The sequence below is a fragment of the Mustelus asterias genome, chromosome 28 (genome assembly GCF_964213995.1).
Source record: "Mustelus asterias chromosome 28, sMusAst1.hap1.1, whole genome shotgun sequence".
NCBI classification, from domain to species: Eukaryota; Metazoa; Chordata; class Chondrichthyes; order Carcharhiniformes; family Triakidae; genus Mustelus; species Mustelus asterias.
This window is the reverse complement of record NC_135828.1, coordinates 18,801,708-18,829,303: the sequence shown is the minus strand read 5'-3', so window position 1 is coordinate 18,829,303 and position 27,596 is coordinate 18,801,708. Positions and strand designations below refer to the sequence as shown.

At 49.3% G+C, this 27,596-nt stretch overlaps 1 protein-coding gene across 2 annotated transcripts in view; it reads right to left on the bottom strand.

The window, feature by feature from the left end:
- Positions 1-1,501: 1,501 nt before the first annotated feature.
- Positions 1,502-27,596, bottom strand: part of LOC144480296 (transmembrane protein 273-like) — a 66,747-nt gene continuing 40,652 nt past the window's right edge. For both annotated transcript variants that reach the window (XM_078199642.1, XM_078199643.1), the window contains exons 3-5: positions 27,415-27,525; positions 21,340-21,370; positions 1,502-4,288 (exon numbers count right to left, since the gene is read on the bottom strand). In XM_078199642.1, the coding sequence (XP_078055768.1) occupies positions 4,258-4,288; positions 21,340-21,370; positions 27,415-27,525 (173 nt within the window). In that variant the 3' untranslated portion in view covers positions 1,502-4,257. The remainder of the gene's footprint in view (positions 4,289-21,339; positions 21,371-27,414; positions 27,526-27,596) is intronic.

Below are 27,596 nucleotides of genomic sequence, written 5' to 3'. Positions count from 1 at the left end.
GCCCTCGAGAAGGTAGTGATGAGCTACCATCTTGAACCCACTGCAGTTCTTGAGGTGTAGGCACTCCCACAGTGCTGTTAGGAAGGGAGTTCCAGGATTTTGACCCCGCAACAGTGGAGGAATGGTGATATATTTCCAATTAGAGTGGTTAGTGGCTTGGAGGGGAATGTCCAGGTGGTGGTATTCCCACATGTCTGCTGCCCTTGCCCTTCTAGATGTTAGTGGTTGTGGAATTGGAAGGTGCTGCCTAAGGAGCCATGGTGAGTTGCCGCAATGCATCTTGTAGATGGCACATCTGGATGCCACTGTTCATCGATGGTGAAGGGAGTGAATGTTATGATATTGGAGAGGGTGCCGATCAAGTGAGGTTGCTTTGTCCTGGATGGTGTTGAGCTTCTTGATGGTGCAGGGTGGCACAGTGATTAGCACTGCTGCCTCACAGCACCAGGGACCCGGGTTCGATTCCCGGCTTGGGTCACTGTCTGTGCGAAGTCTACAGGTTCTCCCCGTGTTTGCGTGGGTTTAATCTGGATGCTCCAGTTTACTCCCACAGTCCAAAGATGTGTGGGTTAGGTTGATTGGCCGTGCTAAATTGCCCCTTAGTGCCAGGGGCTGAGTAGTGTAAATAAGTGGGGTTATGGGGATAGGGCCTGGGTGGGATTGTGATCAGTGCGGACTCAATGGGCCGAATGGCCTCTTTCTGCGCTGTAGGGATTTTATGGGTCTATGATTCTTGAGTGTTGTTGGAGCTGCACTCATCCACGCAAGTGGAGAGTATTCCATCACACTCCTGACCTGTGCCTTGTAGGTGGTGGACAGGCTTTGGGGAGTCAGGAGGTGAGTTACTCGCCGCAGTATTCCTCGCCTCTGACCTGCTCTTGAGGAGATGTGTCTCCTTTCTTCAGCCGTGGATCAGTTGGGACTCGGGCACCCGGGTCTGATGGCAGGACATGCATCATCAAACCATTCCTCCCACAGAAGACGGTGCAAGCTCACCCGGATACATATTTAATCAGGCCGGGGATGGAAGACGTGGAATTTTCCAGCCGTTCACGCCGCCGGGATTCTCCAGCCCCGCCGGCAGCGCAACCCTGCCCTCGGGTTTCCCGCCGGAATGGGGCGACATCAATGGGCATTCCCATTGACAGCGGCGGGACCAGAGAATCCCGCCGCTAGCGAACAACGCGCCCGGCAGCAAACGGAGGCCGGAGAATCCCGCAAAAGTGGCGTGTTTTCCCATCAGCACCGGCAGCGGGAAACACGGATAAGAAACTGCCGTGGAACTTAGTGGGAGAATTCCGCCCACTAAAAGTAGACCAATGATTAATGACGCAGAAATTACCCAGGGCGAGATGAGAGTACGAGATAGGTTGAACCGTATAGAATCAGGAATGAGAACGTGTAGACGAAAGTTATGATTACTGCCGGGGTGCAGTGGGCTATGGGGAATAATGCATCAAGTCTTGGCTCTGTAATTAAATTGCTTTTTTATATCCCATTATTCGCAATACAATAATTCTGCTGTAGATATAAATTTTCATGTTGACGATTATACAGCTAATTAATCTTACATTTACCAACACAAAGCAGAGATGGCTCAATCTCATGTGATATCACAAGCAATAACTCTAACAATGAATGAAGGAAATAAGAAGCTTTTTGTTCTGGGGTCACCTATTTACAAAATATCAAATATATACAGTGGAAGAAAGCTAGTCCCGCCTTAACCAATGGAGAGGCTATCAATGAACACAGTCTTCCGAAATAATGGCTAAATATTAGTCAGGGTTCGTCCTGCCACATTTTGAATGGTCGTCTTTACAATGTTTGCAGTGCAGGGGACAGGGTTACACAGCATTCATAGCACAGAAGCAGACCGTTCAGCCAGACTGCTGGAGCTCCCCTTGAGTTATTGTACATTTAACCAGTGTGGGTACACAGATAAGGTGCACAGCCAAGGGCCGGAATTTTCCTGTTCCACCTGCCGTAGCGGCGCCGAGGATAGGAGAGCGGACCATGCAAAGGTCCGTTAACCTGGGGGGCCGGGGGGGGGTGGGATTTTACGGTTTTGGGGCAAGCGCAATTCTCACCCAAGGTCTTTACCCCCAGGGTAGGGGGAGTCAAAACCAGAGGGCGTAGTAGGTTTAAAGGTGAGAGGGGAAAGTTTTAAAAGGGACCTGAGGGGCAACGGTGAAAACACAGAGGCTATATGGCTATATTGGACGGGTTCATGGATGAGAGGGGTGTGGAGGGATATGGTCCAAGTGCGGGTCAGTGGGACTAGGCAAAAAATGGTTCGGCACAGACAAGAAGGGCCAAAAGGCCTGTTTCTGAGCTGTAATTTTCTTTTCTATGGTTTCTATATGGAATGAGCTGCCAGAGGAGGTGGAAGAGGCTGGTAAAATTACATTGAAAAGACATTTGGACAGGTACATGGATGGGAAAGGTTTAGAGGGATATGGGCCCAAACGCAGACAAATGGGACTGGTTCCATTTAGGAAACCTGGTCGGCATGGACGAGTTGGGCCGAAGGGCCTGTTTCCGTGTGGTATATTTCTATGACTCTATGATATTTCATATATACAAACTACTTGGAGGTATGTTTGTCCCCCAGTAGACTGTTCATCGGCATTGACAAGCAGTTTGTAGCTTAGATGCTGGTGGCCAGGGACAAGATAAAAGTGATGGCAGCACAGCTGTGAGGTAAAACAACCTGTGAAAATGAAACATCAAGGAAAATAATCATAGAATCCCTACAGTACAGAAGGAGGCCGTTTGGCCCATCGAGTCTGTACTGATCACAGCCCCACCTAGGCGCTATTCCCATAACCCTCATTTACCCTGCTAATCCCCCTGCAACTCGGGTCAATTTAGCATGGCCAATCAACCTAACCCAACATCTTTGGAGTGTGGGAGGAAACCGGAGCATCCGGAGGAAACCCACGGGGAGAAAGTGCAGACTCTGCACAGACAGTGACTCGAGACTGGAATTGAACCCGGGTCCCTGGCGCTATGAGGCAGCAGTGTTAATCACTGTGCCACCGTGCCGTCCAATGAGCGTTAACCCAAAATCTGTTTCTTAAGGCAGTTCACCTGATACTGCTTAATTATCATGTGGAGATGCCGGTGTTGGACTGGGGTAAACACAGTAAGAAGTCTCACAACACCAGGTTAAAGTCCAACAGGTTTATTTGGTAGCAAATACCAAAGCTTTCGGAGCTTGCTGCTCCTTCGTCAGATGGAGTGGTCTCACTCCATCTGACGAAGGAGCAGCAAGCTCCGAAAGCTTTGGTATTTGCTACCAAATAAACCTGTTGGACTTTAACCTGGTGTTGTGAGACTTCTTACACTGCTTAATTATCTCCAGGAATGAAATCTGACTGGAAATTGTGTGTTGTGCCACTGGTCATTCCTGAGTTGTAAGGGGTGAGGAATTAGTCCATATGGCTATATAGAGACCAGGCATGGTCATATACAGACAGTCCCAAGCCTTATGACAGTCCTATAGCGTGATTTGAGAGTAGTTTAGGATATACAATAGGAATGTAACATGGTTGTCAACAAATCTCAAGTTGAGGAACATTAGATAGTCAGAAGTTGCATGAAGATTTCAGAATCATAGAATCCCTTCAGTGCAGAAAGAGGCCATGCGGCCCATTCAAGCCTGCACCAACAATAATCCCACCCTGGCCCTATCCCCGTAACTCCACATATTTACCCTGCTAATCCCCCCAATTTAGCATGGCCAATCAACCTAACCCACAGATCTTTGGACTGTGGGAGGAAACCGGAGCACCTGGAGGAAACCCACGCAGACACGGGGAGAATGTGCAAACTCCACACAGATAGAGACCCGAGGCCAGGAATTGAACCCAGGTCCTTGGCGCTGTGAGGCAGCAGTGCTCACCACTGTGCCACCGTGCCACCTCCGTTTCCAGGGAGTGGCGTGAAGGTGGTACTCATTCGCACAAGGAATGGCGTTTGATGGGAGACTAGTTAAGGAAGTGAGGGAGTCGGCAATGCAGGGTTATGTTGATGGAGATAGGTGAGGATGAATGGAAGGAGTCCGGAGTGGGACATCAATGCTGACAGGGACTGCTTGGGCCGAATGGCCTGCTTCTGTGCTATTACGTTCTTTGCAATTCGATGTAATATCCGATAATGAATCAAAAATGGTAACTGGAGATGATGGTTTATTTCTTCTTGCGAGAAAGTGGAATCCTGATTTTTACACCCTCTTCACGGCTCCCGCCACTTTTAGTTCTGGACAATCCTGTTCCTCTCTTCTCTGTAATGTAAAATGTAATGTGTTAAAATAAGATACTGCTTTCTTGGTCTTCTCCTGCTTTTGTAACTTTAAGGGGAAGGAACACTCTCGACCAATGGTTTAACTGGTTAAATACGTTATGAGTTCTGTTATTAATTAATGAATGCACTAATTTTGATTTGCGTGAACTCATTCGAAGCCACCTCCAATACCAAGAGTTGTCTCACTTCAGTTGTCCCTTGCCTCAGTTCCTTTAGCGCACACATATTCTTTTTACCTTCAAATCTAGGTGCAAGGGACAGTTTCTTTATCCAATTTATTTTGTACAACCAATCTCCCTGATCCCTGGTGCTGTGAGGCAGCAGTACTAATCACACTGCCACCATTCGCCAAGATTTACTCCAAAGAATACGGTGGTGGCGCAGTGGTATTGTTGCTGGGTTAGTAATCCAGAGACCCAGGGTAAAGCTCTGGGGGCCTGGCTTCGAATCCCATCACGGCAGTTGGTGAAACTTGTAGAGGTTGTAAAATCATGCCCCAAGGCCAATGGACGTTTCCGTTCTACGAGCCTCCCCCTCCCCGATTCCGAGGAGGGCAAGGCGGTAGAGTTCCGGCCAATGAGTCCTCAGCTGGGCCTCTGGACTGCTAGCCCAGTGACAATACCTCCGCCTCAATTAGAGCAGTTTCGTCAGAAAATCAACTGCAGCCAACTCCGTAAATTTCCAGAGATTCTTCCTTCCTGTCACTGGCACTAAAATCCTTGCGGTTAGAAGTAGCCTCCTCAGAGAAATTCCATCCATGAATATTGCAGACGGAGCATTAATAAAACTGATTATGTCTTGGTTATGCACCCAGCAGTTTCCTTGTGCCTATTTATGAAGCTCCTTGGGACATTGCTACACGCTGAAGGCGCTATTTAAATGCATGCTCATCCACGAGACTTTATAAATGCATTAGCAATATCACTAAAGTAATCGATAGAGAAAAAAAAGTAGTGTTGAGAATAAAATGCATGTTAATCGATGATTGAGAAAAGTTCAGTCTGGGGACTCTGACTGATCTGTAGAAGGGAGCAGGAAGAACATCCTCCAGTACAGATAGAACATGGTTTATTTCAGGGTTAATGTGAGGAAGGTCTGCATCAATTCATTTTAATTAATTATTATTCCCAGAACCTAAAAGAGTCGCTGAATTAACTTTTGGGGAAAGCAGGGATTTCAGACCCTGGCTGAAATCTGAATCGTCTAGTTAAACCATAGATCAGCTATGATCTGATTGATTGCAGAACAGACTTGAGGCTTCAAATGGCCCACTCCTGTTCCTACACTCCTGCCCCTCTCAATGTAAAGTTCAAACGTTACATGTGGGTGGGGTGGGTGGGGAGGTTGGGAGGCAGCATGTATGTTCCCTGCTCTGACCAAGACCGCAAGAAACTGCAAAGGGTTGTGAACGAAGCCCAGTCCATCACGCAAACCAGCCCCCCAGCCACTGACTCCGTCTAGACTTCCTGTTGCCGCGGAAAAGCGCCAGGGACCCGGGTTCGATTCCCAGCTTGGGTCACTGTTTGTGCAGAGTCTGCACATTCTCTCTGTGCCTGCGTGGGTTTCCTCCGGGTGCTCCAGTTTCCTCTCACAGTCCGAAAGACGTGCTGGTTAGATGCATTGGCCGTACTAAATTCTCCCTCAGTGTACCCAAACAGACGCCGGAGTGTGGCGACTAGGGGATTTTCACAGTAACTTCACCTAACGAGCACGTCTTTCGGACTGTAGGAGGAAACCGGAATACCCGGAGGAAACCCACGCAGTTCTGGTCACCCTATTATAGAAAGGATATTATTAAACTAGAAAGAGTGCAGAAAAGATTTACTAGGATGCTACTGGGACTTGATAGTTTGAGTTATAAGGAGAGGCTGGATAGACTGGGACTTTTTTCCCTGGAGCGTAGGAGGCTGAGGGGTGATCTTATAGAGGTCTATAAAATAATGAGGGGCATAGATCAGCTAGATAGTCAACATCTTTTCCCAAAGATAGGGGGAGTCTAAAATTAGAGGGCATAGGTTTAAGGTGAGAGGGGAGAGATACAAAAGAGTCCAGAGGGGCAATTTTTTCGCACAGGGAATGGTGAGTATTTGGAACAAGCTGCCAGAGGTAGTAGTAGAGGTGGGTACAATTTTGTCTTAAAACGCATTTAGACAGTTACATGGGTAAGATGGGTATAGAGGGATATGGGCCAAATGCGGGCAATTGGGACTAGCTTAGTGGTTAAAAACTGGTCGGCATGGACAAGTTGGGCTGTAGGGCATGCTGTAAACCTCTATGACTCTATTGCAGTGTTAACGTAAGTCTAGTTGTGATACTAATAAAATAAATTTGAACTTAAGTGATAAAATAATGCTTCATGTATTGTACTATGTGTGGTATACAGAGCCAGTACTCCCAAGGGTATAGATCAGACAATTGGCTATCTGACTGTACAGAACTCCCATATTGAAGATAAAAGGCAAATGTTGAACTCAGAAAAATCCTACTCTGGAAAAGGAATAAAAACTGTATAGTTCCACTTCACAGAAATTGACAATTTGTTTTTTTTTCTGTACTCTTTTAAATCATTGTGCTTTTTCTCAATCCCCGGAGTTAGGGGTGTTGCAGGCAAGGCTGGTTCTTATTGCCCAATCCTGGTTGCCCAGAGGGCCTGGTGGTTTGACCTCTCTGTGACTGGCTGCCATCTGTGTGGGGCAAGATCTTTCGCAGCGTTATTCCAAGTAGCTTTTCTGACTGGCTCACTGGGCCACTTCAGAGGGTGGCGAAGAAATAGCCAGATCGGGGAGCACCTGGGGCCACAGTTAAGTTGATTTTTATTTATTCGCTCGTCACGTGGACTGCACAGTGGTTAGCACTGCCGCCTCACAGCTCCAGGGACCCGGGTTCGATTCCCGGCTTGGGTCACCGTCTGTGTGGAGTTTGCACGTTCTGCCCCGTGACTGCGAAGGTTTCCTCCGGGCGCTCCGGTTTCCTCCCACAGTCCAAAAATGTGCGGGTTAGGTGGATTGGCCGTGCTAAATTGCCCCTTAGTGTCCCGGGATGAATAGGTTAGAGGGGTTAGAGGGGTAAACATGTTACGGGGATAGGGACGAGATGGGATTATTATTGGTGCAGACTCGATGGGCCGAATGGCCTCCATCTGCACTCTATGAAAAGTAGGCTGCAATGAAGTTACTGTGAAAATCCCTCAGCCGCCACACTCCAGCGCCTGTTCGGGTACACTGAGGGAGAATTTAGCACGGCCAATGCACCTAACCAGCACGTCTTTCAGTCTGTGGGAGGAAACCGGAGCACCCGGAGGAAACCCACGCAGACATGGGGAGAATGTGCAGACTCCACACACAGACAGTGACCCAAGCCGGGAATCGAACCCGGGTCCCCGGTGCTGTGAGGCAGCAGTGCTAAACCACAGTGCCACTGTGCCAATCCAACACAAGATTCTCTTCACTGAAGATGGCCAATAAAACAATTGGATTTTCAAGACGTTCCGACAGTTTGATGATTGCTTTTTCCAATGCCATCATCTTCCCCCAAATTTGCAGATAGCTGAAAAACTGGATTGAAACTCTCGAACGGCCACGGCACAATTGAGGATCAGATTCCTCGGCTTTCCATCGGAATGAAGGAACTTCCCTGAGCTGGACATTCCTGCTCAGGATCGCAGTTCTTTGTGCTGCGACCTCAGATTTACTATCAGAAAGCTACGTGTACCATGCTGGAAATCTCTGCTACTTTTCCTTTCTCTCACTAGGGTGCAGGAGAGCACCATAGAGGTTGTGCTGTCCCAGAACTGTCATTGCAATCGGCTCTCCATTAGAATGAGAGGCGCACCATTGATTCATTAAGATTTTATTGTTTCAACTTATTGACGGATAAAGGCTATGGCCGGAATTCTCTGGAAGTTCACGCCGGCCGGATTCTCCAGTCCCGCCGGCAGCGCACCCGGGTCTGCGATGGACGTCGGTGGGAATTCCCATTGACAGCGACGGAACAAGAGAACCCCGTCGCTAGCAAACAACGCGCCACCTCCCGCTGGCGGGATACACGTAGCTGGGAGACCAGAGAACCTCACCCATCTCTAATTGCCTTTGAGGGGGCTTTTGCTGGCGGTACGGTGGCACAGTGGTTAGCACTGCTGCCTCACAGCGCCAGGGACCCGGGTTCGAGTCCCGGCTTGGGTCACTGTCTGTGTGGAGTTTGCACGTTCTCCCCGTGTCTGCATGGGTTTCCTCCGGGTGCTCCGGTTTCCTCCCACAGTACGAAAGACATGCCGGTTAGGTGCATTGGCTGTGCTAAATTCTCCCTCAGTGTACCCGAACAGAGTGTGGCGACTAGGGGATTTTCACATTAACTTCATTGTAGTGTTAATGTAAGCCTACTTGTGACACTAATAAATAAACTTTAATTAAGAGTCAACCACATTGCTGTGTGGCTCTGGAGTCACATGTAGGCCTGACCAGGTAAGGATGGTAGATTTCCTTCCCTGAAGGATATTAGTGAACCAGATGGTTTTTTTTTTACAGCAATTGTTTCATGGTTCATTGTTAGACTTTTAATTCCACAGTTTTATTAAATTCATATTTCACCATCTGCCGTGGTGGGATTCGAACCTGGGGTCCCTAGAGCATTACCTTGGGTCTCTCGATTACTAGTCCAGCGACAATACCACTAGGCCACTGATTCCCTGGTAGTGTTAGCGCTGCACTCGAGCTTCCTCATCTTCCTCATTATCTCACTCTCTCAGCCTATCTTATTCCTTTCTCTCTCGTGTGGTTATCTGGGTTCCCCTCTTTGGCGGCACGGTAGCACAGTGGTTAGCACTGCTGCTTCACAGCTCCAGGGTCCCGGGTTCGATTCCCGGCTCGGGTCACTGTCTGTGTGGAGTTTGCACATTCTCCTCGTGTTTGCGTGGGTTTCCTCCGGGTGCTCCGGTTTCCTCCCACAGTCCAAAGATGTGCGGGTTAGGTTGATTGGCCAGGTTAAAATTGCCCCTGAGATGCGTAGGTTAGAGGGATTAGCGGGTAAAATATGTGGGGGTAGGGCCTGGGTGGGATTGTGGTCGGTGCAGACTCGATGGGCCGAATGGCCTCCTTCTGCACTGTAGGGTTTCTATGATTTCTATGAAAAATCATAGAAATCATAGAAACCCTACAGTGCAGAAGGAGGCCATTCGGCCCATCGAGTCTGCACCGACCACAATCCCACCCAGGCCCTACCCCCACATATTTTACCCACTAATCCCTCTAACCTACGCATCTCAGGGGCAATTTTAACCTGGCCAATCAACCTAACCCGCACATCTTTGGACTGTGGGAGGAAACCGGAGCACCCGGAGGAAACCCACGCAAACACGAGGAGAATGTGCAAACTCCACACAGACAGTGACCCGAGCCGGGAATCGAACCCGGGACCCTGGAGCTGTGAAGCAGCAGTGCTAACCACTGTGCTACCGTACCTATGATATTAATTTCAACTGAACCCTGTGGTAGGGAGTTCCACATTCGAACCACACGCAGAAGTTTCTCTTGAATTGCCTCTTGGGAAAGGGGAGAAAAAAAATGAAGGGCTGAATTTTTCCCAGCCCTGGGCTGGGAGGTGGGGAGAGCCAGGAATGTGGCAGTGAGCCGCATTGATAAGGCACCTTGACACATTCCTACTTTCAGGGAGCTTTCCCAGGAGCAGCTCCATAAAAGTGGCAGAAAATTACACTTGTTGAGGCTCCAACTGGGGAGATTTCATAGTATCGTACTGCGGACAGAGTGTCTGTGGTGAACCATCGTTGGTTCACCACTGGGGTTGTTATTGTATTACTGTTGGGCTAGGGTGTTGTTGTTATGGGGGTTGTACTATGTTGTTGGGATAGGGTGTTTACCTGTCCTAAGTGTTATCATGGCACACTCCAGTGGGGTCCCGCCTCCGGTGGCAGGGTATAAGACCCCCTGCTCCGGCAGGACCCCTTCAGTCTGAACGGGTGAATTTGTGTTAGTAGTTTCATTGTTAATGTATTAAAGCCTTCAGTTCTAAAGCCTTGTTTCCGGGTGCTCATTGAGGTGCATCAATTTAATACATTAACTGAGAATATGGAACAGATCCTAAAACCGGATCGTCTGACACTGGACCCACGTGCGGTCGGTGCAGCTAACACGTTCGAACATTGGTGGAAGTGCTTCGAGGACTACCTGGCAGCCTCGGTAGCTATCACTACAGACAGTGATAGACTCCAGGTCCTCCACGCAAGGGTAAGCGACACGATTTACCTAGCCATTCGTGCAGCTTCCACTTACCAGGGTGCCGTCGAGCTCCTAAAGAATAGGTACATTACGCCACCCAACGAGATTCACGCTCGTTATCTCCTCGCTACACGACGTCGGCAGTCGGGCGAGACCATAGAAGACTACGCCAATGAACTCCTGCAGCTTGCCAGGGGTTGTGACTGTAAGGATGTCTCCGCCGAGCAGTACATGCAAGACCTCGCCCGAGACGCGTTCGTAGCAGGGGTAGGGTCCTCGTACATCAGACTTAAATTATTAGAAAAGGGGAAACTCAACTTGACCCAGGCAATGGGGATGGCCGTGAGGTTGGAGGCGGCGTCGAAGAGCTTGGCGCTGTACCCCGAGGACCACGTGCAGTCAACGTGGTTGGAGCAAGCTCTGCTCCCTCCTCGCCCCGCGAACCCGCGCTCCCAGATCGATTCGACGACGGCGGCAGCTCCAGGTGGCCAGCGATGCTATTTTTGCGGTGGGGCCAAGCATCCACGGCAACAGTGTCCGGCAAGAACGGCAATCTGCAGCCAGTGCGGTAAAAAAAGGCCACTACGGCAAAGTCTGCAGGTCCAAACCTAAAAACGGCAGTGCAGCTTGTAACCCTCCAGAACGGAGACCATCTCTTTCGGCGCTGCAGTACCCACGAGGTCCGACCACGTGCGATCTCAGGACGGCGCCATCGTGGCAGACAGAGGAGGAGGAAGACCACCAGGAGTCGCTGCGCTTGGAGCCCTCGGCCACATGCGATTCATGGGGGCGGCCATCATGGTCCACGACGACTAGGAGCGACCAGCAGGGGTCCTCAGCATCCACATCGGCAGCATGCAGCAGCGACCAGCAGGGGTCCTCAGCATCCACATCGGCAGCATGCAGTGACACCCAGGGGCCAACGGTGGCGTCGATCTCTCTGGATCAGACCAGGCATTACAGACTGGAACATTCCATGATGGAGGTAAAGGTTAGTGGCAGAACTGTAAATTGTCTGTTTGACAGTGGGAGCACCGAAAGTTTCATACACCCTGAAACTGCTAAAAGGTGTGGACTCCGGGTTCTCCCTGCCAAACAGACAATTTCCATGGCATCACAGTCCCGGTCTGTACCGATCCAAGGACAATGTATGGTAACTCTTGAGGTACAGGGCACAGTTTACGAGCAATACAGGCTCCTTGTGCTACCTCACCTTTGCGCGCCAATTCTCCTCGGACTAAACTTTATGGCCCACATGAGGAGTGTGATCCTACAGTACGGTGGGCCACTCCCTTCACTGGCAGTAGGGAACCAGCCGCAGCCTCCAAATTGCCCAAAGCGCCCCGCGTGCAATCTATCTACCCTGAAGATCACGACACCATCCCTTTTTAAAAATCTGGTACCTGGCTGCAAGCCCATCGCTACTAAAAGTAGGCGTTACAGCGCTGAGGACCGGATCTTTATTAGATCTGAGGTTCAGCGGCTCCTCAAGGAAGGGATCATACAGGCCAGTGCTAGTCCGTGGAGAGCGCAGGTCGTGGTAGTCAAAAGCGGGAACAAACCTCGGATGGTCATCGACTATAGTCAGACCATTAATAGATACACGCAGCTGGATGCGTATCCTCTCCCGCGCATTTCTGATATGGTCAATCAGATTGCGCAGTACCGAGTGTTTTCTACCATAGACCTTAAGTCCGCCTACCATCAACTCCCCATCCGCCCAGAGGACCGACAATATACGGCTTTTGAGGCGGATGGTCGTCTATACCAATTCCTCAGGGTTCCATTTGGTGTCACCAATGGGGTCTCGGTCTTCCAGCGTGCTATGGACCGAATGGTGGACCAGAACGGGTTGCGGGCTACCTTCCCGTACCTGGATAACGTCACCATCTGCGGCCATGACCAGCAGGACCACGACACGAATCTCCAACACTTTCTACGCACTGCATCTCACCTGAATCTGACCTATAACAGGGAGAAGTGCGTATTCCGTACGCATAGGTTAGCCATCCTCGGATACGTGGTGGAAAACGGGGTCATTGGCCCTGATCCAGACCGTATGCGCCCACTCACTGAACTTCCCTTGCCCGCTAGCACGAAAGCACTGAGGAGATGCCTCGGGTTCTTTTCGTATTATGCACAGTGGGTCCCCAACTACGCGGACAAAGCTCGTCCGCTCATTAAGTCCACGACCTTCCCACTTACGCCGGAGGCCCAATTGGCCTTCAAGGTTTTGAAAAGCGACATCTCGAAAGCCACGATGCACGCGGTGGATGAATCCATCCCTTTCCAGGTGGAGAGTGATGCATCGGACTTCGCCCTAGCCGCCACACTAAACCAGGCAGGCAGGCCCGTCGCGTTTTTTTCCCGCACCCTTCAAGGCCCAGAGATTCGGCACTCAGCGGTGGAAAAGGAGGCTCAGGCCATTGTGGAGGCAGTCAGACACTGGCGCCATTACCTGGCAGGTAAGCGGTTCACCCTGATCACGGATCAACGATCCGTGGCGTTTATGTTCAGTAACACGCAGAGGGGCAAGATCAAGAACGATAAGATCTTGCGGTGGAGAATTGAGCTCTCCACCTATAATTACGATATTATGGATCGTCCAGGGAAGCTCAATGAGCCCTCGGATGCCCTCTCGCGCGGAACATGCGCCATCATGCAGGAGGACCGCTTGAAGGCTCTCCACAATGATCTGTGTCATCCTGGAGTCACCAGACTCTACCACTTCATAAAAGCCCGCAACCTACCCTACTCGGTGGAGGAGGTCAGGTCAGTTACTAGAAGTTGTCGGATTTGCGCAGAATGCAAACCACACTTTTATCGACCAGACCGGGCACATTTGGTCAAGGCCACTCGCCCTTTTGAGAGGCTGAGTGTAGATTTTAAGGGCCCCCTTCCCTCAACGGATCGGAATGTCTATTTTCTTAACATAATAGACGAATTTTCCCGGTTTCCGTTTGTTTTCCCCTGTGCGGACACGTCGACTGCCACCGTCATCAAGGCATTCAGTGAGCTTTTTACCCTGTTCGGGCACCCCTGCTATATTCATAGCGACAGGGGCTCGTCGTTCATGAGCAACGACTTGAGGCAATTCCTGCTCTCATTCGGGATTGCCTCTAGTAGAACCACGAGCTACAACCCTAGGGGTAACGGACAGGTGGAAAGGGAGAATGCTACAGTCTGGAAGGCTGTCCTACTGGCACTGAAATCCAAGGGCCTTCCAGTCTCCCGGTGGCAGGAGGTCCTTCCAACTGCGCTCCATTCTATCCGCTCCCTCCTGTGTACGGCAACCAATGCTACTCCCCACGAGAGGATGTTCTCATTCCCTCGGAAGTCGTCCTCGGGGACCTCATTGCCAGCCTGGTTGACGTACCCAGGACCCGTCCTTCTGCGGCGCCATGTGAGGGCTCGCAAGTCCGACCCCTTGGTCGAACCGGTCCAACTCCTCCACGCCAACCCTCAGTATGCCTATGTGGCATATCCTGACGGGCGAGAGGACACTGTCTCCATTAGAGACCTGGCGCCCGCAGGGGACGTAGCAACTCCTGTCGCTCCTATTCCCCCAGTCACAGATCCACTACTCCTCATTACTTCCCCAGACGTGGCGCGGTCAGCACCGGGACCAGTGCATAACACTTTTACTCCCATGTACAGCTTGCCTGAGACTCGGAGATCGGCGCCACCATCATCACCACCACCACCACCACCAAACGTTCCAGGATCCCCTACACCATCGCCTCATCAGGGCCGGCCGGCCCGGGAGTCTTTGAGGGGACAGCCAGATGTTGTTTTGAGAGAGCCACCGCAAGCACCTGCTCCGGTTTCGCAACCGGTGTTGAGAAGATCGCAGCGTCGGTGTGGTCCTCCAGACCGTCTGGACTTGTGAATCCTGTTATTTTTTTTGTCATTGTCTGTTTTCATCCACCCCGCCACCTTTGGTTCCTAAAGGAGGGGTGAATGTGGTGAACCATCGTTGGTTCACCACTGGGGTTGTTATTGTATTACTGTTGGGCTAGGGTGTTGTTGTTATGGGGGTTGTACTATGTTGTTGGGATAGGGTGTTTACCTGTCCTAAGTGTTATCATGGCACACTCCAGTGGGGTCCCGCCTCCGGTGGCAGGGTATAAGACCCCCTGCTCCGGCAGGACCCCTTCAGTCTGAACGGGTGAATTTGTGTTAGTAGTTTCATTGTTAATGTATTAAAGCCTTCAGTTCTAAAGCCTTGTTTCCGGGTGCTCATTGAGGTGCATCAGTGTCCCACCAGCCTGCTCCCAACACTGCATGAGGCCTGAGACCCTAGGCCCCAGTGACAAGCTTGAAAAATCGCCATCTCTGGCCAAGCCGGATCGCGCAGAGAGATCTCCCCTTCATCCCAATGGATTTGTCATCCTCGATCCCATTGATCTCTCCACTGGGATGCAGTCCAGTTAGGACCCCTTGGTGTTGAGGCGCCCTCCTGGTCTCTGACCTGCGTCGTTGGCGCCCAGCTCTCCCGGTAGAGGTTGTGGAAGAGCTGGGCCTTCCGATTGTTTCCTGCAGCATCGAGAGCCTGCCCGCCACGTTTAAGAGGACAGCGGGTGAAGAGGTGGCCGTTCCGGAGGACACGGCCTGAAAGAGTGGTTGGTTTTGTCGCCAACAGGTGGGGGCTCAGGAGCCTGGATTTAATCCTGATATCTGGGCTGCAAACCAGTCAGAAAATCGATGTAAAGTGACTAACAGGACATGAGAGGAATGGGCAAACTGCGTTAATGAGACAGGGCTAATGACACTGAGCAGTTGTCTTCAGCCAGTGTTACACGCAGTTTGCCGCTTCTATCGAGCTGCAGTCTTGTCTGAGCCTCGCTCGTATTTTGATTGACTCTCCTCACCCCACACCAAACCCCTCCCCCTCCCCCTCATCCTTGTCATAAAATCCTATAGATTCCTAGAAGCCCTACAGTGCAGAAGGAGGCCGTTCGGCCCACCGAGTCTGCAGCGAACACAATCCCACCCAGGTCCTCTTCCCGTAACCTCACATACTTATTGCCCATCTCTAGTTGCCTCTGAGGGGGCTTTTGTGGGGTTAAGCCCCCTGACACTAGGGTCAATTTAGCATGGCCAATCACCCTAATCTGCACAGTTTTGGACTGTGGGAGGAAACCGGAGCACCCGGAGGAAACCCACGCAAACTCCCCACAGACAGTGACCCAAGCCGGGAATGGAACCCGGGTCCCTGGCGCTGTGAGGCAGCAGTGCCAACCACTGTGCCACCGTGCCGCCCTTCATCCAATTCCAAAACCAAAATATTCTGATCTGCCGATGTTTGGACTCTCCTTTCCAATGAGAAAAAGCAAGAGTTTCATTTTATTGTTTCAAATACTCCAGAGATAGTCTGGAGTATTTGAACAATATTCATAATCTGGCACTGGTTCCTCCAGTGCGGTGGCCGCTATAATAGTGCTGCGGGGATGTATATTCTTCCTGCTTTATTCTGTTGAGCTTGTTGCATTTATTTATTTAACTGTTCGTTTGCCAAGTTGGTGTCGGGGAAACTGACATGCCGCTGGCTCTGGAATTTTTAAACACTGTCTGAATCCTTTCTCACCTTTCCTGAAGATTCAGCCCCAAAAGTTGGGAGAAAGGCATCTGGAATGCTCTCCTTCATTGGTAGAATGCAAAAGTAGGGATGTAATGATGGAACTCTATAAGATACTGGTGAGGCCCACACCTGGAGTACTGTGTGCAGTTCTGGTCACCACATTACAGGAAGGACGTAACTGTTCATAGAAGCAGAATCATAGAATCCCTACAGCGCAAAACAGGCCATTCAGACCATCAAGCCTGCACCGACTCTCTGACAGAATAACTTACTCACGCCCTCTCCCTATAACTCCACACATTTCCCATGGATAATCCATCTAATCTACACAGCTTGGGGCACTAAGGGACAATTCAGCATGGCCAATCTTTGTAGTGTGGGAGGAAACCGGAACACCCATGCAGACACATGGGAGAACGGGCAGATTCCGCACAGACGGACCTAACCTGGAAATCGAACCCGGGTCCCTGGCGCTGTGAGATAGCAGTGCTAACCACTGCGCCACCGTGCCGCCCCAACAGAGACAGAGCAGACAAGAGGAACCTGTCTCCCCTAGCAGAGAGTTCAAAAACCAGGGGTCATAGATTCAAGATAAGTGGCAGAAGAGGGGACACGAGGAAAAGTCTTTTTACGCAGAGGGTGATGGGTGTCTGGAATTCGCTGCCTGAGTTGGTGGTGGAGGCAGAAACGCTAAACCTGTTCCAAAAGCACCTGGATCTGCAGCTTTAGTTCTGCAAATTGCAGGGCTGTGGGTCATGTGCAGGAAGATGGGATTAGAAAGGGCATGTGGGTCGGCATGGACAAGATGGGCTGAATGGCCCCCTTCTATGCTGTGTGATTTCTATGGTTGGCTTCATAGCAATTGGAGTTTTGTGGTTTCAAGGGGAGATATCTTCACCTCAGCAGCGGGGTATTGCAGGGGACATCTCACTCCCATTACAAAGCCCGGAATGATCCGACTCACGCGCAAACCAATCCGCATCGCAGAGGAGCCACGATCCACGAGGAAACAATTTTTCTTTTTCCAACTCAGAAAAGACTTGTCAAATATATGTTTTCTGTTGATTGGCAATGTCACCGTGGCAAACAAAGTATATCTCCATGAAACAGTTTCTCTGAAGCTGCCCGCCTGATTCAGGGAAACTTGTGTCCAATTTAATGGGCGTCTGTCTGAGTTTCGGACTTGTTTCCAAAAATAACCGGCCTTGCAGCTGGAGATCATTGAAAGCAGTGTGAGATTAGCGACCCACGGCCAGTACTGAATTCAATCTTTATCCTGCATTCTTACTGCGAGCTGTGCTCAGTTATTTTGTAAATAAAAATGATGGTCTTTAATGATTTGGCAGATTAATCATTTCCTACTCGTTAATGAAAGAACGGCCAATGTGCCTTGTCCCAGAATCCCTTCTGTCCAATTGCCCTTTGGCCTAATATGTCAATTGTCAAGGTTCCAATAATATCCACAGGCCAGACCACTCAGATTTGTCTTGTATTGAAACATTAGCAAAATAAATAAAGATTGCAATTGGCCGGGAGAATGCGACACAATATACTGGGAAATCTTGTGGCAGAGTTTCCTTTGATAGCATTGCCGACTTTACTGACAACACAACTCCCAATTCCTGTCCCAGGAGCTCCCACTTCTCCTCATTGCTAAGTTAAAGCTGCTTCGATTCCCTTCCTTTCTTAACTCTTAAAGACTGAGTCTCTTCAAGGGACAGCACGGTGGCACAGTGGTTAGCACTGCTGCCTCACAGCGCCAGGGACCCAGGTTCGATTCCGGCCTTGATCTGTGCAGAGTATCGCATGTTCTCCAGAGGAGGAAACAACTCGCAGACACGGGGAAGAACGTGCAAACTCCACACAGACGGTCATCCAAGTTGAACCGGGGTACAATCTTCCCCTTAGTTTTCCCAACATTGCAATGCTCTAAGGATTAAAATAAATGGCTCTGCAGGGTACAGCACGGCGTTAGCGCTGCTGCCTCACAGCACCAGGGACCTGGGTCCGAATCCCGGCTTGGGTCACCGTCTGTGTGGAGTCTGCACGTTCTCCCTGTGTCTGTGTGGGTTTCCTCCGGGTGCTCCGGTTTCCTCCCACAGTCCAAAGATGTGCGGGCTCGGTGAATTGGCCATGATAAATTCTCCCTCAGTGCGGCGACTATGGGATTTTCACAGTAACTTCATTACAGTGTTAATGTAAGTCTACTTGTGACACTAATAATTAAACTTTTAACTTTTTTTACAGTGATAGTGAGTAAACAGCTGCACGAGCTGGCAGAGGGAGTAACACAGTGGCAAAGTCTCATACCAACCTAGCTGCGGCAATCAATTAACCGGAGTCGGTGACACAGAATCCGATCAAATTTCTTCACCTAACCTAAGCTTCTGTTACTGTTGAGCTGGGCCCCAGAGCTAATCACTCCGAAAGCTGAGTTATATTGCTCTTAAAACCAGAACTTACCGCAGGAGAAGGCTGAGGACAGGATTAATCACCGCAATATAGTCATGATGAGTGGTTCCTGAAATAGACTGATGCAGTCACTAGCTGGCTATTTAATTTTAACCAAGGTCAGGCTTTCCTTTGGTCGATTGGCATTTTCTCATTATTTAACCGTGTCTCTCCCAATGGCTCCTTCATTGGGGTAAGAGCCTGCAGGTGAAAGTTATCCAGATGCTGTTTGAACACACGTTAGGCTTGATGGTGAGCGTGGACATTTAGGGGGAGATGGTGGGGTCATAGGGCAGGATTTTCCGGCTACGCTCAACCCAAGGTTGGAAAATTCTGCCTGAGGTCAACAGACCTTTGCATGGTTCGTGTCCCGCCCACTACGATTCCCTTGGCGGGCAGGAGAATGGAGAAAAGTCCACCCATAGAGTTATACAGCACAGAGGCAGCATACACACCCCTATTTACATCAACGGGGTAGAGGTGGAAAGGGTCTGCAGCTTTAAATACCCGGGCGTCCACATCATGGAGAACCTCTCATGGCCCCTCAACTCCTCCTCCCCAGTGAAGAAGGTACAGCAGCGCCTATACTTCCTGAGGAGACTAAAGAGAGCCAACCTGTCCCCCTAGCTTCTCTCAACCTTCCACCGGTGCAAAATCGAGAGCATCTTGTCGAACTGCATTAGTTTATTTATACATTTATTTATTAAGAAATAGGCTTACATTAACACTGCAATGAAGTTACTGTGAAAATCCCCTAGTCGCCACACTCCGGCGCCTGTTTGGGTACACTGAGGGAGAGTTTAGCACAGCCAATGCATCTTAACCAGCACGTATTTCGGACTGTGGGAGGAAACCGGAGCACCCGGAGGAAACCCACGCAGACACAGGGAGAATGTGCAAACTCCACACAGACAGTGACCCAAGCCGGGAATCGAACCCGGGTCCCTGGTACTATAAGGCATCAGTGCTAACCACTGTGCCACCGTGCCACCCCATTACAGTGTGGTACAGCAGTTGCTCCATTTCTGACCAGAAAGCTCTGCAGCGGGTAGTCAAAACTGCCCAATACATCATCGGCACCCAGCTACCAACCATCCAGGATATTTATCACAAACACTGTCTGCGGAGATCTTTCCGCATCACCAGAGATCCCACCCATCCCAGCCACAGACTGTTTGCCCCCCTGCCCTCTGGGAGGCGCTACAGATGCATTCGAGCCCGTACGACCAGGTTCTGGAACAACTTCTTCCCCGGAGCTGTTACCCAGCTGAACTCCATCCTTTAACATATTCCCAGGCGATGGGCATTGTGTGACGTGCATGTATACACTTAATGGCTATTGGCACTATTTTATAATGGCTACTTGCATTTGCTTTTTTTCTTTGTATCTTCGGAGCGTACAAGCTCACTTTTCGTTGTGTCTGTATTTGTGCACTATACAATGACAACAGGATAAAATAGAATGGAATAGAATAGAAAGAGGCCCTTTGGCCCATCATGTTTGCGCCAGTCATCAAATCCGATTTGGTCCGTAACCTTGTATGCTATGGCGTTTCAAGTGCTCATCTAAATGCTTATTAAATGTTGTGAGGGTTCCCTCTCCTACCCCCCTTTCAGGCAGAGCATTCTAGATTCCCAGCACCCTCTGGGTGTAAATGTTTTTCCTCAAATCCTCTTCAAATCTCCTGCCCCCGTACCTTAAATCTATGCCCCCTGGTTATTGGCCCCTCTCCTCAGGGGAAAAAGTTTCTTCCTATCCACCCTATCTTTGTCCCTCATAATTTTGTACACTTCAATCTTCTCTGCTCTAAGGAAAACAACCCCGGCCTATCCAGCCTCTCTTCGTAGCTGAAACGCTCCAACCCCAGGCAGCATCCTGGTGAATCCCCTCCGCACCCTCTCCAGTGCAATCCCATCCATCACATATCCATCACAATCCATCCCTCAATATCATATGGATGATATTGGAATAGTGTAGGTTAGATGGGTTTTAGATTGGTTTCACAGGTCGGCGCAACATTGAGGGCCAAAGGGCCTGTACTGCGCTGTAATGTTCTATGTTCTATGTTCTATCACTGGGCTCATAATCTAGAGGCCCAGGCGAATGAAACGTGGGTTCAAATCCTGCACGGCAGCCAAATTCTGAGTGCCAAATTCTCCATTCTTGCTGACAGGACGTCCGAGATCGGAGAATCCCGCCCATTATTTCTTGGTTGACAATTTACTTTTCTCCTTCCATCTGTGAAGTACTTTGAGGTATTTTGCTTTATGTTAAAAGCACAGTTAAACACAAATTGACGGTGAAACATTATTCAGGCTAGGCATGCAATTGTGATATTTTAGTGAATACTTCATAATGGTCAGACTAAACTATTCCACTGAATAATCTAGTTGGTAGTCTTGATGCTGTCATTACTCTGAGCAAAGGTCCACTTCATAGAAATTATAGAATCTCTACAGTGCAGAAGGAGGCCATTCAGCCCATCGAGCTTGCACCAACAACAATCCCACCCAGGCCCTATCCCCATAACTGTACATATTTACCCTAGCTAATCCCCCTGACACTAAGGGTCAATTTAGCATGGCCAATCAACATAGCCCACACATCTTTGGACTGTGGGAGGAAACCGGAGTACCCGGAGAAAACCCACGCAGACACGGGGAGAACGTGCAAACTCCACACAGACGGTGACCCGAGACCAGAGCGGGTTCCTGGCGCTGCGAGGCAGCAGCGCAAACCACTGTGCCACCGGGCCGCCCACTTCTTACCTTAATGACTGGCTTTGTCTGGACGGAGTATCTGAAAAAGAGACAGGAATACCACAAGGGATAATCAGTGCTACTTTGAGCTCATTATAAACTATTATCATAGAATAAATTATCGTAGAATCCCATAGATTCCCTACAGTGCAGAAGGAGGCCATTTCATAGAAATCATAGAAACCCTACAATACAGAAAGAGGCCATTCGGCCCATCGAGTCTGCACCGACCACAATCCCACCCAGGCCCTACCCCCATATCCCTACATATTTTACTCACTAATCCCTCTAACCTACGCATCTCAGGACACTAAGGGGCAATTTTAGCATGGCCAATCAACCTAACCCGCACATCTTTGGACTGTGGGAGGAAACCGGAGCACCCGGAGGAAACCCACGCAGACACGAGGAGAATGTGCAAACTCCACACAGACAGTGACCCAAGCCGGGAATCGAACCCAGGTCCCTGGAGCTGTGAAGCAGTAGTGCTAACCACTGTGCTACTGTGTTGCCCACGATTTTGCCCATCGAGTATGTACCGACCAAAATCCCATCCAGGTCCTATTTCCCAGAACCTCACATATTTACCCCGCCAGTCCCCCTGACACGAAGGGGCAAGTTAGCATGGCCAATCCACCTAACCTGCACATCTTTGGACACGAAGGGGCAATTTAGCATGGCCAATCCACCCAACCTGCACATCTTTGGACACGAAGGGGCAATTTAGCATGGCCAATCCACCCAACCTGCATACTTTTGGAGACAAAGGGGCAGTTTAGCATGGCTAATCCACCTAACCTGCACATCTTGGGGCTGTAGGAGGAAACCGGAGCACCCGGAGGAAACCCACGCAGACACAGGGAGAATGTGCAAACTCCACACTGACAATGACCCGAGCCAGGAATCGAACCCGGGTTCCGGGCGCTGTGAGGCAGCAGTGCTAATCACTGTGCCACCATGTCTCCTCCCCAATATGTTGTACCAATATGTTGTACCTCATATGATATATCCATTAAATTCACCAGAAGAGATTAGGTTGTGTTCATTCCCATGTAAGTATATTTTTATTGGTATGGTAAGTCTTAAGAATTGTGAAACAACCTCTCCGGCACTAAAAAGTTTACTTTGATAAGAGTTGAGGACCGGCGAAAATCGGAGGTAATGATCTCACCGGCGAGAATCGCGGTTTCTGGGTTTTGGCAGACCTTGAACCCCTGCAATCTCGCAGACTGTGGGCTGAAGATCCCGCCTCAGTATCGAGCATTCTCAGTCAACTATTCAGGGGCGGCACGGTGGCACAGTGGTTAGCACTGCTGCCTCACAGCGCCAAGGACCCGGGTTCAATTCCTGGCTCGGGTCATTCATAGAAATCATAGAAACCCTACAGTACAGAAAGAGGCCATTCGGCCCATCGAGTCTGCACCGACCACAATCCCACCCAGGCCCTACCCCCATATCCCTACACATTTACCCGCTAATTCCTCTAACCTACACATCTCAGAACACTAAGGGGCAATTTTAGCATGGCCAATCAACCTAACCCCATTGTCAGTGTGGAGTTTGCACATTCTCCCCGTGTCTGCGTGAGTTTCCTCTGGGTGCTCCGGAATTAGGTGGATTGGCCATGCCAAATTGCCCCTTCATGTCCAAAGATGTGTAGGTTAGGTGGATTGACCATGCTAAACTGCCCCTTCGTGCCCAAAGATGTGCAGGTTAGATGGATTGGCCATGCTAAATTGACCCTAGTGTCAGGGGGGTTAGTAGGATAAATATGTGAGGTTATGGGAGTAGGACCTGGGTGGGATTGTGATTGGTGCAGACTCTATGGGCCGAATGGCCTCCTTCTGCACTGTGGAGATTCTATTGCACAGTCAACTGCAAGCTAGATGGCGTAGTAGTTATATTAACGGACTAGCAATTTGAAGGCCAACTTCCCGAACGATGGTATATGTGAAACACCACCATGGTCACCTTTCTACCCTAATATTTCAGCAAGTGGGTCGATTGAACTTCTCTTTGGTTTCTCTACGGACATATTTCTTTCTCTCATTCATGGTTAGGATAGGATTGGACATCGGACTGAATTTTGTTCTAGCAGCTTCAGCTATACCACAAACCACGAGAACCAACCCTTGAATGATTTATCAATGTCAACAGGAACCTAAGGTTTGGTCACTGCCGGGCAATTCACCACGAGCTATTTGTGAGACATAATGTTGGAGGTAATCAGAGGCCAGCCTCTTCGTGGTTACTACTGGCTGAAATGGGATATTATAGCTCTCAAGGACAGTGTAATGTCTTGGTGTTTGACTGCCTCTCCATTGAGAAGGGGATGTGGAGAATGCTCAGAACTCCTTCTTCCAAGTTCAGTATTTTCAATAAATGAAATGCAATCCACAAAGAGTTTGGTTTGGAAATGTTGATTTGTAAGTGGGTTAAAAGAGTTTATTTTCTTACTAAACACTTTGTTTTAGTAACACAGAAACTAGAAGCAGGAGGAGGCTATTCAGCCCTTCGAGCCTGCTCCGCCATTCATTATGAGCATGGCCGATCATCGAATTCAATATCCTGGTAAAGGTTAAAGTTTATTTATTAGTCACATGTATACTTACATTAACACTGTAATGAAGTTACTGTGAAAATCCCCTAGTTGCCACACTCCAGCGCCTGTTTGGGTACACTGAGGGATAATTTGGCATGGCCAATTCACCTAACCTGCACATCTTTGGACTGTGGGAGGAAACCGGAGCACCCGGGGGAGACCCACGCAGACACGGGGAGAATATGCAAACTCCAAACAGTGACCCAATCCAGGAATTGAACCCAGGTCCCTAGTGAGGCAGCAGTGCTAACCACTGTGCCACCCCCCCTTCCTTCCCCCCTATCCCTTGATCCCTTTAGCCCTAAGAGCTATATCTAATTTCTTCTTGAAATCACACAACGTTTTGGCCTCAACTACATTCTGTGGTAGTGAATTCCACACATTCACCACCATCTGGGTGAAGAAATTTCTCCTCACCTCAGGAGGACTGGGGAGATTGAAGATGTCCACGTTATCGTGCTTGACATCTCAGAGACACAGAGATAAGCACTGGTTTAGAAGTATCTGGCTGGGCTTCAGGACATTTTTGGAAGTAAACATTAGTGCTGTCTTGCTGGATCAGCGTGAGCCATTGCTAACTAGTAAGTGCAGTTAGAAGTCAGTATCGAAACAACAAGGGCCATTTTTAATGGTGTACCACTGACTGACTCACCCAAGATGGCTGTGTAACCCAGGATTGTGTATCCTAAATTCACTTATCTAAACTCCACCCAAACAGCCAGACTTCAGCAATGGGCAAGGCAAAGAATACCAATTGAGCAGTCTACCTCCAGTCTGCATTGTTGTTGGCATCAGACTGAAATCTGGACATACCTTAACTACTTACAGGGGAGATTTTAACCTCCCTCATTCCGTCCCACTTCTCATCTGGCAAGAACTGGGCAAGGGACAGTTCAACAAAGCCAGAGACTTCAACTTCCGCTCCCTAGCCAAAAACAAGGATATCCAAAGCTAGTGGGGTTCTTTATTAAATTGAAAAGAGCAGGCTCCATTTTACGTCATTGGAGCCTGACTACAATATCAGCCTGAGGGTTGAGCAGGGATCAGCTTTCTTGGCTAAGTAAAGCAAGGTAAGTCTCTGCAAATTGTCTTTGGATTACTATCTCAATGGAAACAAATTAAAACATGCTACCGTGCAAAGGGACCTGGGGGTCCTTGTGCATGAGACGCAAAAGCCCAGTCTGCAGGTACAACAGGTGATCAAGAAGGCAAATGGGATGTTGGCCTATATCGCGAGGGGGATAGAATATAAAAGCAGGGATGTCTTGATGCACCTGTACAGGGCATTGGTGAGGCCGCAGCTGGAATACTGTGTGCAGTATTGGTCCCCTTATATGAGGAAGGATATATTGGCATTGGAGGGAGTGCAGAGAAGGTTCACCAGGTTGATACCGGAGATGAGGGGTTTCGATTATGAGGAGAGGCTGAGGAGATTGGGTTTGTACTCGTTGGAGTTTAGAAGGATGAGGGGGGATCTTATGGAGACTTATAAGATAATACGGGGGCTGGATAGGGTGGAGGCGGAGAGATTCTTTCCACTTAGTAAGGAAGTTAAAACTAGAGGACACAGCCTCAAAATAAAGGGGGGTCGGTTTAAGACAGAGTTGAGGAGGAACTTCTTCTCCCAGAGGGTGGTGAATCTCTGGAATTCTCTGCCCACTGAGGTGGTGGAGGCTACCTCGCTGAATATGTTTAAAGCGCGGATGGATGGATTCCTGATCGGTAAGGGAATTAAGGGTTATGGGGATCAGGCGGGTAAGTAGTACTGATCCACGTCAGATCAGCCATGATCTTATTGAATGGCGGGGCAAGCTCGAGGGGCTAGATGGCCTACTCCTGCTCCTATTTCTTATGTTCTTATGTTCCTTGTGGAACAGATGAGCATTCAGATCTTCCATAGCCTTGGTTCTTGAAACATCCCACCCTTAATATCCATAGAATTCCTACAGCGCAGAAGGAGGCCATTCGGACCATCAAGTCTACACCGACCACAATCCACCCAGGCCCTATCCCTGTAATCCCCACATATTTAGGCTACTAATCTCTGTGACACTAAAAGGGAAATTTAGCATGGCCAATCCACCTAACGCGCACATTTTGGACTGTGGGAGGAAACCGGAGCATCTGGAGGAAACCCATGCAGACACGGGGTGACCATGCAAACTCCACACAGACAGTGACCCAAGCCGGTAATCGAACCTGGGTCCCTGGCGCTGTGAGGAAGCAGTGCTAACCACTGTGCCACTGCATCTCTTGAAATTAACACATTATATTGTAAGAAATGACTCACATTGAGGTAGCAGCTTTCACAGTCCCAGGATCTCCCAATGCCCTTTACAGCTGGTGAAATGCTTTTGATGTGTTGCTGCCGTATCCATATACCAAGTGCACAGCAAGATCCCACAAACAGCAATGAAATAAATGACCAGTTATTCAGAGCACCAGCGGGATCTTCTGATCTCGCCAAAGGTGACCCCCCCCAACCCCACTCTGCTTGTGGGATTCTGGCATTGTCTACGAGGCGTCCAGTTGAAGGTTTGAGCAAGAGGGAGCGAAGAATTTTTTCTTTCATTCAGGGATGTGGGCATCGCTGGCTGGGCCAGCATTTATTGCCCAGCCCTACATGCCCTTAGTGCAAGGCCATTTCGTAGGGCATTCCTGTGGCTCTGGAGTCACGTATAGGTCAGACCAGATAAGGACTTTGGATTCCCTTCCCTGAAGGACACTAGAGGTGGCATAGTGATTAGCCTGCTGCCTCACAGCGCCAGGGGCCTGGGTTCGATTGCTGTCTTGTGTGGAATTTGCACGTCCTTCCCGTGTCTGCGTGGGTTTCCTCCGGGTGCTCTGGTTTCCTCCCACAATCCAAAGACGTGCTGGTTAGGTGCATTGGCCGTGCTAAATTCTCCCTCAGTGTACCCGAACAGGTGGCCGGAGTGTGGCGACTGGGGGATTTTCACAGTAACTTCATTGCAGTGTTAATGTAAGCCTACTTGTGACACTAATAAATAAACTTTACTTTATAGTGAACTCAATGGGTTTTTATAACAACCAATGTGTAATTCCAGAATTTTATTGAATTCACCATCGGTGGTGGTGGGATTCGAACCTGGGTCTCTGGATTATTTGTCCAGGGTATTTACCAGTGCACCACAGCCTCCCCCGTTGGATGCAGCCAGGATGAGGCGCAGGGTAGATGACAAATCTGATCACAGACCAGTTTGGGGATGCTGACTATATAACAGTGGCTGGAGGAAAAGAGGGTTTGAAAGCTCTGCGATGATGGGAACTGTGAGGATAGAAATTGTGAGGAAGTCATAAACAGGGCAACATAAATTGAAACAATATATTTCTGACAGAGCCGGTATCTATTACTTGGAAGCTGAAAGCTGATATATTCATGCCTGGAGAGGAATTAGTCATACTTCAATCAAACTAATATTAGAAGGAAAGTTACCCATTAACAGTTTGCCTTGTCATCTTACCTGTTAACTCATTTTCATAAATGTGTTTCTTGATCATGTAAATCTTAATGACAACGAAGGAGACGACGAGGAACATTCCTATTCCAGCACCCAGTAAGGCATACTTGATTTCTAAAAAATATATAAGACCATATTATTAGACCATAAGACATAGGAGCAGAAGTTGGCTTATGAGGAGAGAC